The sequence below is a fragment of the Pseudorca crassidens genome, chromosome X (genome assembly GCF_039906515.1).
Source record: "Pseudorca crassidens isolate mPseCra1 chromosome X, mPseCra1.hap1, whole genome shotgun sequence".
NCBI lineage: Eukaryota > Metazoa > Chordata > Mammalia > Artiodactyla > Delphinidae > Pseudorca > Pseudorca crassidens.
In genome coordinates, this window is record NC_090317.1 from 48,941,626 (window position 1) to 48,955,939 (window position 14,314).

Consider the following 14,314-nt stretch of genomic DNA (forward strand, 5'->3'; position numbering starts at 1 on the left):
GACATACTCTTCCTGGGTGATCCCAAGGTTTCTATAATCATATACATGCAAATGTTCCCCAAATTGGTTATCTCCAGTCTCAACCCCGCTTGCTTTCATGTGTGTGTGTGTGTGTGTGTGTGTGTGTGTGTGTGTGTGTGTGTGTGTGTTGGCTTTTTGTTGCAACAAACTTTTCATCATTACCACTGTTCCCTTCCATGTCTCCATTGCATGTATTTGCCACCATTCCCCCTGTTCTCCAGACAAACTACTATTCATCCTTCAAAACAGTTCAAATGCCACTTTCATCATGAAAACTTTGTTGAATTCTCCAGGCAGTTTATTCCTCTTTTAGCACTTTGTACCTACTTATATCATAGCATTTACATTATGTATAATTCTGTCTTTCCCATGAGCCACTGAGTTCTTGAGGGCAAGACCCATGCTTTATCCATCTTTGACCTCCAGGGTCCTAGCACTGTTGCCTGGCCCCTACTATTTGATCAATAAATAGGGGCTTCCCTGGTGGCAGAGTGGTTGAGAGTCCGCCTGCCGATACAGGGGACATGGGTTCGTGCCCCGGTCCGGGAGGATCCCACATGCCGCGGAGTGGCTGGTTCCGTGAGCCATGGCTGCTGAGCCTGCGCATCCGGAGCCTGTGCTCCGCAACGGGAGAGGCCACAGCAGTGAGAGGCCCGCGCACCACAAAAATATATAATAATAAATAAATAAATAGATAGCTAAATAGTTGGATGAATGCTGTGTGTTTGTTTGCATAATGTCATTTTTTACTAAATTTGAACTGCACATTCCAATCTAATAACTGTAGTATAGACAAAATGGGGTTTAGTTGGCTATTCTAAGATTCTAACACTTAGAAACAGAGACTGAGGAGGCTCAAGTGAAAGAACTCTTCCACAGGGAGAAAGAAGTAAACAGCTTAGAATGAATGACCAGCTTGACCTAGTAAAAATAATAAAAGAAAAACAAACGTAAAACCCCAACAGACCCTGGTCATCAAAACAGGAGGAGGATACTGAATACTACATGGGCTTGTCTTTGGGCCTTGCTGTATGAGGCCAAATCCTATGGAGATCAAGAGGGCTATAACTTAAACCTGAAAGCTGTTTTTCTAAAAATGTCTGTAAGACCTTGATGCTTAAGTAGTATATTATCTTGGTACCTTGGTGGAGTGTCACACTGTACATAGGTGGAGTGTCACACTCAAGGAAGAGAGAGGCATTTCTTCCCACTTTGCCACTGACCTCTCACAGCGGCATCGTGAAGGCAGGAGAGTGTCGGTTGCTATAGCAAACAGCAGGCAGGGAAATGAATGGTATTATAGGTGAAAGTGAAGGAACAGTGGTTACTGTGAGGTAGAGAGGCCCAAGAAAATGTGGATTTTGTTTTGCTACGAAAATACTTTTCCTAATACTTAGAGTTTGGTTTTTTCCTCTGTTGAATATCATTGTTTCTTGTCTCCTCTCTGTTCTCAAATGGTAAATTATACCTTCTCATTCAGACTTTTATCTTGCTGATTCATAAAAGTAGGATCATGTGTCTCCAGAGTTTCTTCTGTTTTTTTCAAATTTAGTTTTCTTGGTTGCCATGAGTGGTTCTAAAACCAAAGTACATTTCTTTTGTTTCCTGCTTTCACTTCTTCATAATGCTCTTCTTGTGTGTGTGTGTTTTTAATGTCTAGAACTATATATCAAAATCTAGTCAGAGCCAAAATAGCTAAGTTAGATATCTATCTATTGCCGAGAAGCCTGTTTATACTTACAGTGGGCAAAGAAGGAAGAGGTGGAGTTGGTTCAAAGAGAAGAAGCATGTTCTAAGTATCTGTAGCTATTCAGAAAGAAAACAGATGTGGCATTGTGTATTAATATTTTAAGTGTGGTTTTTACTCCTGCAAGGTTTTTCGTTATGTGTTTCTCTTTCCTCCAAAGCTTACCTTTGATCTTATAATGACAAAGTCGGGAATACTGATGGGCAATTCTTTACAAAGTAGATTGTAAACATATGGGACTTATTACCTTAAGTGCTAACACAGGCTGTAACAAAGAGGGTCCAGAAAGATTTGGCCAAATTTATAGATGATAAATCCATCCTAGATAATTAAGGAAAACTGAGATGCTCCTTTCGCAAACCAAACTTCTAGAAAGTGTAGTCCATATTCTAGAGAATATAAAGATGAGAGGGGAGGGGATGCGGGGAGTTACCCTATGTCCTGTGCTGCACGAGCACACGATTCCTACCTCATTATGGCACATATAAGATTGCATTGCATTTTTTAATTAAAAAAAAATTTTTTAATTGAAGTATAGTTGATTTGAAATGTTATGTTAGTTTCTTGCACTACACTTGTATCACGTGGATTATATTCATGTTTTCCCAAATGGTACGTGAGCACCTTGAGGCAAGAGTCCTCTTTGGTGTTGCATCCTCAGTACCCAATCCAGCACGTGATGCCCAGGGGGCATCCAATAGAATTGTTTCATTGTTGAATGAATACTATCTACCCCTAGAGCCTCACCATCTACTCACTGCTGAGTCCCTGCATTCTGGATCCCAATTCCATTCCAATATTGAAAAGATGCTCTTAAAATGTCACTAGAAAGCTCCCAAATGGCAAATCATTGGTCTTTATCCTTTTTGATTCCACTGTAGCATATGCCATTATTGAAAATGCCCACTTTTCTGCCTTCCTTTGCTTCTAGAATAATAATGTCTTGATTGGCCTCCTACATACCCAACTGCTCCTGGTCTATCTTCTCTGCTAGTTCTACTTTTAGCCCCAAAGGGGAGGCATTTTCAAGGTTGTGGTTTTGGATCTCTTTTTGCTTAATAATCTCTCTTATAATCTCTTCCATTTCCAAAGTATAACCAGAAATCTCACAAACTCAACCTCTTGTGATGAAATCTACACTCATATTTCCAAGAAAGTTCTGGACATCTTGACCTCAATGCTCTGCTATCACTTTCAGTTTCACTTGCCCAAAACTGAATTTGTCTTCTATCACTATTCCTTTTTCCTGATCTTAATAGTTTTCTCTCATAACCCAACTGTCCTCCCAGCTAATCAAAGTCAAAACCCTAGGATTATCCTTGACTCCTGGCTACTCCCCTTCCCCTAAATTATCTCCTTTTGACTAAGAATTAGTCATATGACTAAGAATATGACTAATTCATCACCTACATTCCTATAGATTAAATGTCCTAATATAGAGCTTTGATCATATTCTTCCACTGCTAAAAACAATATACTCCCATTGCCTAAAGAATGATATGCGAACACCTTAGTCTCTTATTCAAGCACTGTATGATGGGGTAACAACCCACTTTTCCAGAATTATCTCCATATTTTTACACGTTATATAACCTATTTTCTTACTAGCTGTACCATTTGCCATTCTCCCAAAATGCTTTGCACTTTCTAAAGTCTTAATGATGTTTCATTTGACTCAAATGCCCACTATCTCCACCTCCAACTCCTACTGCTGAAATCCATACTCATCCTTCAAAGCCTTTTTCTCCATGATTTTTTTTCTGATAGATCAATATGGTACAATATTTCCCTCCTCAGAACTCACACAGTATGTTATTAACACCTGGTGTATAATGCCCCTTATCATCTGCCTTATCCTGTAGTCTTTCTGTCTTTTTTATCTTTCCTATAAGACACAAGGGTCTTATAACGAAGGAAAACTTAATTATTTCTGCATCTGCCATCATGTCCAGCATAGTACCTTTCACAGAACAGAGGTCCAATGCATGAATAAATGTTTAGGGGCTCATTTCCTAAGCTTCAAGTTTGACACTAGCACAGCCATAATCTGGGCAATACAGCCAATAGCAGCCATAGTGGCTACTTATTGCCTGTGCACGTTCTGATTGGCTGGGGCCCATGCTATACCAGTTATTTATATTTTCAATAACACTGCTGATATGATCGTCTCCCTTAAAATGGTTTTGGTGCCCTTAACTGAAATAACACACTCAGCTGAATGGGCTGGAGGCAATATTTGGGAGCTCCTTCTGAGTTAACTAATATGAGTTCTTCTTGGGGAGGGGAACGTCGGCTCACTGTGGAAGATTTGCAATGTCGGTAACTAATCATACCATTTATTAATATTCTGATTTTCTAATGAAGAATACAGACTCACCTGATTTTGTTTAAATATGCAATTGAAAACACTGCAATTAGAAGCACAATTGTAGGCCTCTGTATTTTACATGCCGGGGTGTCCATCTGTAAGCAATGATAATGGGGTTGGCAAGCAGAGCAGTACCTCTTTGCTGTCTGTGGTTCACTCTGATTTCAGATATTTTGACTATTTGCTCTGATACGACTTTACTTGGAGAAAACAGCCTTCTTTATAATTTGATTTTTCTGCTTTTATCTCATCATGGTGAAGTAGAGGTTTCTGGACAGGAGCAAGGATGCTGGGGTTAAACAGGGAAAGTGTAGCAATAGAAAGTCAATGGGATCTTGGAAAGGAACCAAATAAGGTGCCTAGGAAAGTGAAAACAAAAGGAGGCCAGCAGGAAAGGATGATCTTAGCTAAGAGAGGCAGAAACAGCGAGGAAATCTGGAAAAGCCCCCTAGTTCTGTCGTTTTTAGAAAGAGGGAAGCAGACAGGAGAGTTTTTGGCAGACTTGCTAACTCTGTGCCTGTCTTCCCCTCCCCGTCCCTTCAAGTACTTCTACTGATGTCCAAGATGCTTTACCAATCACTGCCACCGTCTGCCTTCTAGTTTCTTCTTACCGCTAGACATTTGCATTGGCTGCTGCCACTTGGAATGACTGCCAGGGATAAGTGCGCTGATATTTTTGACCCTACGTGTTCATGGAGGCCCTCCAACTACAAAGCAAAAGAGGTCCCAATTTAGATTACTTGGAATCAGTACTAAAAAATTATGCGGTTTGTGAATATATTCTTGGTGTTTCACAGTTGACAACACTATATTCCCTTGAGTACCAAACTCACAGAAACCCCATGGAACGATCTCTTTCTCTCAGTACAGTCGTTCTAGAGTCAGTATGAGGTGTGAGACTAGTCAGACAGGGGCCTTAGCAAATGTATTTTAAAAATAAACAGCCTAGAAAGATGACGGCAGTTCTTTTATGGCACAGAATAACATGTTTTTACTTATCAGCTGCTTAACAGAGAACGGAATTGATAGAAAAATTATTTCAGTTTGCTTCCACTGCCTATTAATGCTCTGACTGTTCAAGAAAGAGCAGGGAAGGTTTCTATTTTCCTTAAAAGGTGGCACGGGCCTCTGGTAGCATGATAGAATATTCTCATTTTACAGGTAAAGATTGAGGACAGATTAGTAGTGCTCCTAACATTCTGCCATGCACCATTACTGTAAAAAATATGGACATATAAATATAGATGTTAAGTTTCTTTCCTGCAGTCTTCCACTCTTTCTGTAGGCCATCTGCAATGTTTTCATCCACACAAAGCGGTCTTACACTCCAACCAAAACACTCTTGTCCTCTCAACCAAATCTAACCTTCAGGCTAATGTACCCATCGGGATTCACTCAAATATGAAAAAGATGAAATATAACTTATATTGTCTTCCACCATGAATTTCACCATTGCCAAAAGCTTTTCTGGACCATTCTGCTCTGGGCTCCATTTCTTTCACTGGTTTGTTGGAGTACAATGGTTTTGAGAGGTACCAATTACCATTTTAATAAAATGTGATCGTTTCTATTCTAAACACAGGATATTTTTGAATTGTAGGCTATTCATGGCAAATCCTACTAATCTAAATTAAGTAGAGTTTCCACGTTTACTATTAATTTTCCTTTTTTCATTTATGTCTCCGTATAGCTCTACAGCCCATGAAGAGAGCTTTTACAGTCAACACACCTAGTTTCTCCCTCTACTTCAAGAAAGATAGGAATTAAAAATATAAAAATTTCCTTAGAGGAGATGGATAGCTCAGCCTACTTGGATTATTCTGAGAGGAGCTATTATTTACTTCAGTCATAGGGTATGAAGAGAAAAGGCAGACAACTTTCTGGGTCCACTTGAGTGAGTGAGGTTGTGCTGCTTCTTTTATGTTTTTTCTTCCTCCGAGATCGATTTTCATAGTGTGGCTTTGTTACTAATCAAACAAGCAAAAAAAGGGGGTTCCAACATTTTGGGACTTTTGGGGATCTTGGATCATCTGTGCCTGTCCTCTCTTTAGTAACATGGAGAATGGACAATGGACTGCAAAGCCAAAATGGCCTCTGGAAAGGAGCATTATCTCAGTTTCCTTACCTGTAAATAGCTAACGTGACATCATTAGGGCTAATTACTTGGAATGATTTAATTACATTTATGGTTTTAAACCATCTTCTACTCAAACCACATGTTCATAAAATCACAATTAAAAATATTTAATATGAAACACAGCAGGAATCCTTGCTTCTAAATTTTTTTGGCAAAGCCTACAGTTATTTGAAGATGCTTTTACCAAGTTGAAGCTTGTGATCACGTAGATATAGAAGCCTGCTGAGATTTCACACATGAACTGAGATCAACTGTTTAAAAACATTTTTTTCATGAGAAAGGTTGTTTTCGTCTTTTGGGTTATTTTTGGTACTTGGCTCTGAGCACTTACATTCTATAATACCATGTGAGCTGGAATGGCTCTTACCTGGATTCCTTGGAATCCGCTTTCTGCGGTCTCGGAATGCTGCACCTGATTGCAGGGCTTCTAGAAGATTATCCATCACGCCTGTCTCATCACCCTCTGGAGGAAGGGAGAAATTGGAATTAATCTTGGAGCAATTAAAGTTAAACTACAGGAAAATAAAGGGAAAAACTCCTGTCAGATTTACATAATACCCCTAAATTAAAGACATATATCTGTTTTAACATAATGGACCCTGTCAGTTTCTGGCACCACAGACTACTTTGCTTATTACGCACCATTAAGCAAAATTCATGCCAATCCCACTGTTCTTTCAACTTAAAGACCTTGTCTTTTGTATTATTGATGACATGCTCAGTATGCAAATAAACAGTAGCTGATCAGCTACTGCTGCCTTCCTGTTCAGATTCTTGTAAGATATTCCTAAGCAAGAAACCACTGACCCGGCTTAATGCAATCAACGTGCAGGGCGTGATTTGATGAAGCGGAGTTACACAAGGTTAAATACTGATTGTATTAATACCTTAAGCATTCAACCATCATCTGCGGTTATCTTAAAAGACACTATTTGCAAAACACACTTGCATTCAGTTCCTATCTAATCCATATCCTTTACCCATTTTGAAACACTGACATTGCAGAAGGCAAAGGTGACCACATCATCTGAAAGTCCACATTTTACATTTGAGAGACATTAGCCAGAGTCTCATCACCCCTTTTAGAATGCTGTTGTGTTTCTAAACTTTTCCTGTGAGTGGAGTACTCAGAGATATTCATGGAAATTCCTAACGGAAACGTATATAAAACATTTCACCCTACTCTTATCTTTGACAATTCTGGCTGTTAAAAATACTTTTAAGATTTGCTAGGACAAGGTGTCCATTGCCAGAAACTCTCTGCGAAGCTGTGGATGATCCACAGTGAGCTGAGGACCCTCTTCTCAACAGGCCTCACTGATGAAAAGGACCCTCGCCAGGTGGTTAATTTGAGTGGTAGCTAAGTGTGTGGGTCTGGGGTAGAGGACACTTGTAGGCAGGAGGTTTAAGAAAAGAAAAGGGGGGCAGTGAGGGAGAAGAAATTATTTCTGATGTTACTCCAAAGTGAAATTTAAATCCTACTTTGTTTAAAGAATTGACTGTGGGGTGTCAGATCACAGGGAAAAAAATATTTTCTTATGGGGCAAGAATAAGCTAAAATCTCTTTTGATTATGCTCTTCATTTGACTTGAGATTTCCTCAAAGTTACAATCATTTATTCTTTTTAAAATGAATTCTTTAGGACAGGATATTGAGTGAAAAAATAAAAGGAAACACAGAGGTTCTCAGGTATAATATTTGGTGAAAACGGGAAAAATAAAGGGAAAGTAGAACCTCAGTGACTAAATAGGGAAAGAGGATTGTGCACTTTTAGGAATATTAAGGCTGCAGACACATCTGAACCATGACCTGCTCTTTACAATGGAAAGAAAAGAGGAAATGAAGGAAGTCTGGCGTGGCTGGAATGTATCTGGGAGAATTAAATTTTATGCAGTACGCACTTCACACTGGTTATATCTTTTTTTTTTTTTTTTTGGCTACACCACGTGGCTTGTGGGACCTTAGTTCCTCGACCAGGGATCATACCCGGGCCTACAGCGGTGAAAGCGCTGAGTCTAAACCACTGGACCGCCAGGGAATTCCCATATTGGTTATATCTTATAATCCTCCCAACAACATATTGAAGCAGGAACTATCTCTGTTTTTCAGCTGGGTATAGTGAAACTTAGAGAGTTTAAGCATCTTGTTCCAGATTGCACAGCTGGCATGTGGAGGAGCCCAGGTATGAACCCAGATCAATCTTTGCATGACAGCTAGAAGAAGATGAAATGAACTAGGCAAGTGATGGCCAGATGATGAAACATCATAATTCTGTTGTTAAAAAAGAGACAACAGGCCCAAAATGGAGTCACTTGTGCTAAGACTCACATCACCAACCAGAGACTTGATACTTAACCTAACTGCAGTTTCAGTCTTTCCCAGGAATGTAATCTTAACCACTCAATCTGGAATTTCCTGGTCAACACTAGTAAGGAAATCTACCTGATAGACCCCCCACTGTCCCACAAAGGAAGGTAACCTTGTCTGAACAATCCACTCTTTGCTAGAAGAACTTCCTTGTCTTGCTTCCTTCTGCCTATAAAAGTCTTCCATTTTGTACAGCTCTTTGGAGCTCCTTTCTATTTACTAGATGAGATGCTGCACAATTTATGATTCGTTGAATAAATCCAATTAGCTCTTTAAAATTTACTCAGTTGAATTTGATTTTTTAACATGATGATATGGGTTTGAGCACTATCTTATAAGCCAGCACTCTCCAACAGATATATAATGCAGGTCACAAATGTGAACCACCTAAATAATTTTAAGTTTTCTAGTAGCCATATTTAAAAACTAAAAAAGAAAGAGGTGAAATGCATTTTAATATATTAATATTTAACTCAATATATACAAAAATTATATATTTTACATTCCTTTTATTAGAGCAAGTTTCAGAAACCTAACATGTTTTTATTTCATCCTTCACTTCAGATTAGCTACATTTCAAGCGCTCAACAGCTATACGTGGCTCGTGGCTGCTGTATTGGGCAGTGCAGCCATAAGCAATATAGGAAGTGACTTGATCAGATTTATACTTTAGAAAGACTTGTCAGACAGCACTATGGAGGATGACTCTGGGGATGGCATGACAGAAGGCAGGGAGATGTTTAGGAGTATAGTGTAATTGTCTAAGTAAGAGATAAAGAACTGAACTAAAGGGCTAGCAGAGTGAATAGAGAGGAGGAATATTTTAAAGGTATTAGTACATTCATTAGGACCTGGCTGGAAGGGTGAGATCAACGGGGAGAAAAAGCGTCAAGAGGACAAGGGATAAACAGGTTTGAAAAAAAAAATTTTTTTTTGAGGAATATCTAAGTAGAGAAATCCAGTAAGAAGTTGGAAATATGGGGAATTCCCTGGCGGTCCAGTGGTTAGGACTCTGTGCTTCCACTGCCAGGGGCATGGGTTTGATCCCTGGTCCAGGAACTAAGATGGAAATATGAATCTGGAACCCAGGAGTGAAGTCTGGGCTGGAGCTAAAGATGAGGGTGCTGTTGGAAGATCGGTGAGATGACCCTGAGATGTATGAGAAGGAGGGGCATAGGATGCAATTCCTGAGGATCTCAGTTTTTAATAGGCAGTCAGGAGAAGCAGAACTGCAAAGAAGACACGGAAGGATTTTTTAGACACAGAAGTACAACCGGAATAGAACTGCGGTATAACTGAATCTCAGGTATCCTCATAAAAACAGTCATTATGAAGACTATGTAGAAAGATGAATATCTGTATACGAGTGACGAGAACAGAATACCAAAGAGGATTTATGATTTTACATAAATAATATACAAACATGAAAAGAATCTACAACAACATTATGGGTGTCATTTCATTAAAATTCTTTAAAGCTATTATATTTTTTATGGACTAAAGAGATGAAAAGAACAAATATGACATAAAGTAGAGAGGAATTACAAATAAATCCCTTTGCTTAATTTAGTGGTTGCCATCTGAAAACACTTAAAAAAATGTTATGTCAGATCAGTTTCTCAACTTTTTTCTTCCATTATCGTTCCCTCCTCCCTTAACAGAGCCTTGTTAGATATCTTTTTCCTAATCCCCTCCACATTAATATTTACAGATATAACTATATATCTGCTTATGTATTGTGGTCCTTTGGAAGGTCACAAACCATTGTAATATCTAAGATTTTTCTCCTCCCACCTCTCCAAGAACCAATATTGATTCCCTTGGGGGTGATATTGCTCCTGCTGAGAAGGCATATGCTAGATGGTTCTGTTAAAAAAAAAAAAAAAAATCCAGGTCTTTGTAAACATCAGTAACGCCTTTAAGGAAAGAAATATAAGTTTTAGTCCACCAGTCCACCATTACTTTTTCATTTGCTTCATGATAACTTTCAAAGGGACAGAGAAATTTTCATGAAATGTTTAACCTTAAGGAATAAAGCTTTTATGAATATATTATAGATTTATATTTCAGTTAGTCTTCCTAAAACAAAATGAAAGCAAACAGGATCATTTGAAAGTTATCCTTCATTTCAAATAAGTTTCATTGCAATTTGGTCAGTGATTGAATTGTGTGAGGTTGACAGTTCACTTAGAATTTCCAAGTTCACAGAACCATTAATTCTTACTTAGATGTGATTAGTAGTGAGTAGCTGTTTGGATTTTTTTCCCCCCCTTTGGTCTATGAGATCAAACTCAGGAAAAAAAAAATCTTTTAAGTGCTTTATTTTTCATTGAAAAAGAGAATAACCTTATTGAATTACATAGAAAAATGCGTCTTCTTAAAACTTACAATACCTATTTTACTGAGTGAAAGAATATCAAGGAGAAATCCGTAAGGCTTTTTAGCCACTAAAACAGTAACATATGGGCATGTCTGAGAAGTAACAATTCAGAGGCAACTTTCTAATCTTTCATCCTGAAATTAGATCACAGACAGTATTAAGGAGCTAGAAGGGTTGCGTGCAGTCCAGTGGGCTCTGTGTGAGCTACTCATCTTTGGATAAAATGAAAGGCATGGCTTGTATCTTCTATTTCATATTTCCAACAGTGTTGGTCATTCAGTGGATCCTGAATGCCCACTGATTTCACCTTTCAGCATCAATGCATACCTGGGTTGTGTCGACTTCATTTCTCCAGAAGAGTTTGGAGATGCCACAGATTAAAATTAGCACTAGGTAAATTAATGATCTCTATGACACTTTTACGCAAGACTATTCCCCGATGGCTAGCACAAACTTATATAGAGGGAATTCCCTATGGGTTTCTCACATTTCTGCATATTTTGTGGGCACAGGCATTGATGACCTTTGTTCTGGACTATCCTTTCAAGAATTTTTTATAGTCAACGGCCTTGAAGGCACAGTGTCTCCCTCCAGAACAGAGGGTAGGTTTACTTTGAAGACAGATTATATCTCCCTCTAGGGCAGATGTCAGACAGGTTTGCTTTCAGTCCATTGTAAAAGATTTGGGTTCTTTAAGCGTGGGTTCCTCAGACGTAACACAAATCCACTGTGTGCCTAGCATCCACCTGGGCCCACCTTGGTATCACCCTGTGGGAGTCGGAGGGCAAGGGAAAGCAATTTGAACATGAAGCTCACACTGCTTGCTGTGCTGTGGATAACAGTTCTTTGTCTCTGAACCAGGAATCTTGTGTCTTCTGCCGGCATCCCTGAAACTGTGGCAGCTGACTTGCTGGCATGCAAGAAGAGTAAAATCTCTGACCCTTTACAATTTTGAAAATACTCTGAGCTCTTCTTCCTTTTTAATCAAACATTATTAATTAAATATCCCTTATTCCTCTAGGAACCTAAACATCTAGTGCCTTGGACTTTTCCATTAACTAACACCCAACTCTAGCTCATTATTCCTCAAAAATGACTAAAGTAAAACCAATACCATAAAAATCATTCCCTAAGATCCTTACAACCTGGTCATAATGGCTTCATTATTCACTACAATTGCCTCCTTGAATTCTCAATCATATAATTAAGGCTTTCTGGAAAAGCTGAGCCACTCAAAATTGAAGAAGTTGCCATCAACCAATAAAAATGGCCCAAAAGTAAATAAAGGGAACCAAAAGAAGCAAAAGGCTTCTTAATGAGGGCAGGACCCTACCACACAAAATAATACTTAGGTAGATTAAATAATTAAAAAAATAAAACTATGTTCTCCATGGGTTCAAACAGTAGGGGAGGGACTTCCCTGGTGGTTCAGTGGTTAAGAATCCACCTGCCAATGCAGAGGACATGGGTTCGATCCCCAGTCGGGGAAGATCCCACATGCTGCAGAGCAACTAAGCCCGGGCATCACAACTACTGAGCCTGTGCTCTAGAGCCCGTGAGCCACAACTACTGAGCCTGTGCATCATAACTACTGAAGCCTGCATGCCCTAGAGCCTGTGCGCCTCAACTACTGAAGCCTGCGCGCTCTAGGGCCCGCATGCCGCAACTACTGAGCCCGCGTTCTGCAACTACTGAAGCCTGTGCACCTACAGCCTGTGCTCCACAACAAGAGAAGCCACCTCAATGAGAAGCCCATGGACCACAACAAAGACCCAACGCAGCCAAAAAAATAAATAAATAAAAATAAATTTTAAAAAGCATAGCCAAAAAAAAAAGAGTAGGGAAGGCTCATGGAAGAATTAGGGCTTAAGTTAAGCCCCTGAAAAAAAATTAATATTTAAAACGTTGAATAGTGACCAGTTTAAAGAGAGTAAAATCTAGATTTTTTTAAAAAATTAAAAAACAATTTAATTTATTTAACCATAAGTTTGTTTTCTATGTCTGTGAGTCTACTCCTGTTTTGTAAATAAGTTCATTTGTATCTTTTTTTTTTTTTTTTTTAGGTTCTACATATAATCGATATCATATGATATTTGTCTTTCTCTGTCTGGCTTACTTCACTTAGTATGATAATCTCTAGGTCCATCCATGTTGTTGCAAATGGCATTATTTCATTCTTTTTTATGGCTGACTCTTGGCTATTGTAAATAGTGCTGCAACAAACACTGGGGTGCATGCATCTTTTAGAATCTTCTCCAGATATATGCCCAGTAGTGGGATTGCTGGGTCATATAGTAATTCTATTTTTAGTTTTTTAAGGAACCTCCATACTGTTCTCTATAATGGCTGCACCAATTTACATTCCCACCAACAGTGCAGGAGGGTTCCCTTTTCTCCACACCCTCTCCAGCATTTATTATCTGTAGACTTTTTGATGATGGCCATTCTGACTGGTGTGAGGTGGTACCTCATTGCAGTTTCGTAAAGTCTAGATTTATTAACTCCTCGTGTACATGCATATGCTTACTTGCTCACTTCCTCTGTGTGTGTGCATGTGTCTGTGTACAAATTTACAAATATTGTAATGCACAGATCTTGCGTACAGCTTGATGAATTCTGACAAGTACCTAAACCCATGTAACCACCACCACAATGAAGATACTGAATGTTTCCATCATCCTCAGAAAGTTGCCTCTTGCCTCCACCACTCAAAGGCAACCTCTGCTCTGATTTCTATCACCGTATATTAGTTTTGCCTGTTCATATCATGTAATGTTTAAGAGGGTAAAATGTGTTGAGGTGGTTTTGAATCAGCGTGGCCACCTGAAATCAAATATGCATGGAGTACATGATAAACCATGAGCAGAGCATCAGAGCAAAGTTCTAAAGGGCCTCGGGTATCAAAGTAAGAAGTTTGAATGTGATGAAAGGGCCTCTAAAGGGCCATTGGTAGATCTTCAGCAAGGCAATGACATGATAAAGGTGACATTTAAGATCAGCCTCACAATATTATGCAAAATAGACCAGAGTGGGTGAGAAATTCTGCAAAGAATGCAATTGAATTTGCAGTGACAAATATTTTTCTGTATATAACCCTGGGCAAAGTACAATAGTCAATTTTGGCATTATTGGTAAAAGAACAGTAAAACTGGTTTTGTAAGCAAGGTCATAAGCAGTGGTAAATGGAAGCTGACAGAATAAGAAGGCAGTGACAAGTGGAGGGCAAGAAAAATCAGCGTTAGATTCAATCTCTTTCATGCTACCTATTACGGGCCAGATTAAGACCCTGCTGCA

At 39.0% G+C, this 14,314-nt stretch overlaps 1 protein-coding gene across 5 annotated transcripts in view; it reads right to left on the reverse strand.

Moving 5' to 3' along the window:
* Window positions 1-14,314, reverse strand: part of DIAPH2 (diaphanous related formin 2) — an 891,422-nt gene that overhangs the window by 158,770 nt on the left and 718,338 nt on the right. For all 5 annotated transcript variants that reach the window (XM_067724059.1, XM_067724058.1, XM_067724057.1 and 2 more), the window contains one exon: window positions 6,641-6,736. In XM_067724059.1, the coding sequence (XP_067580160.1) occupies window positions 6,641-6,736 (96 nt within the window). The remainder of the gene's footprint in view (window positions 1-6,640; window positions 6,737-14,314) is intronic.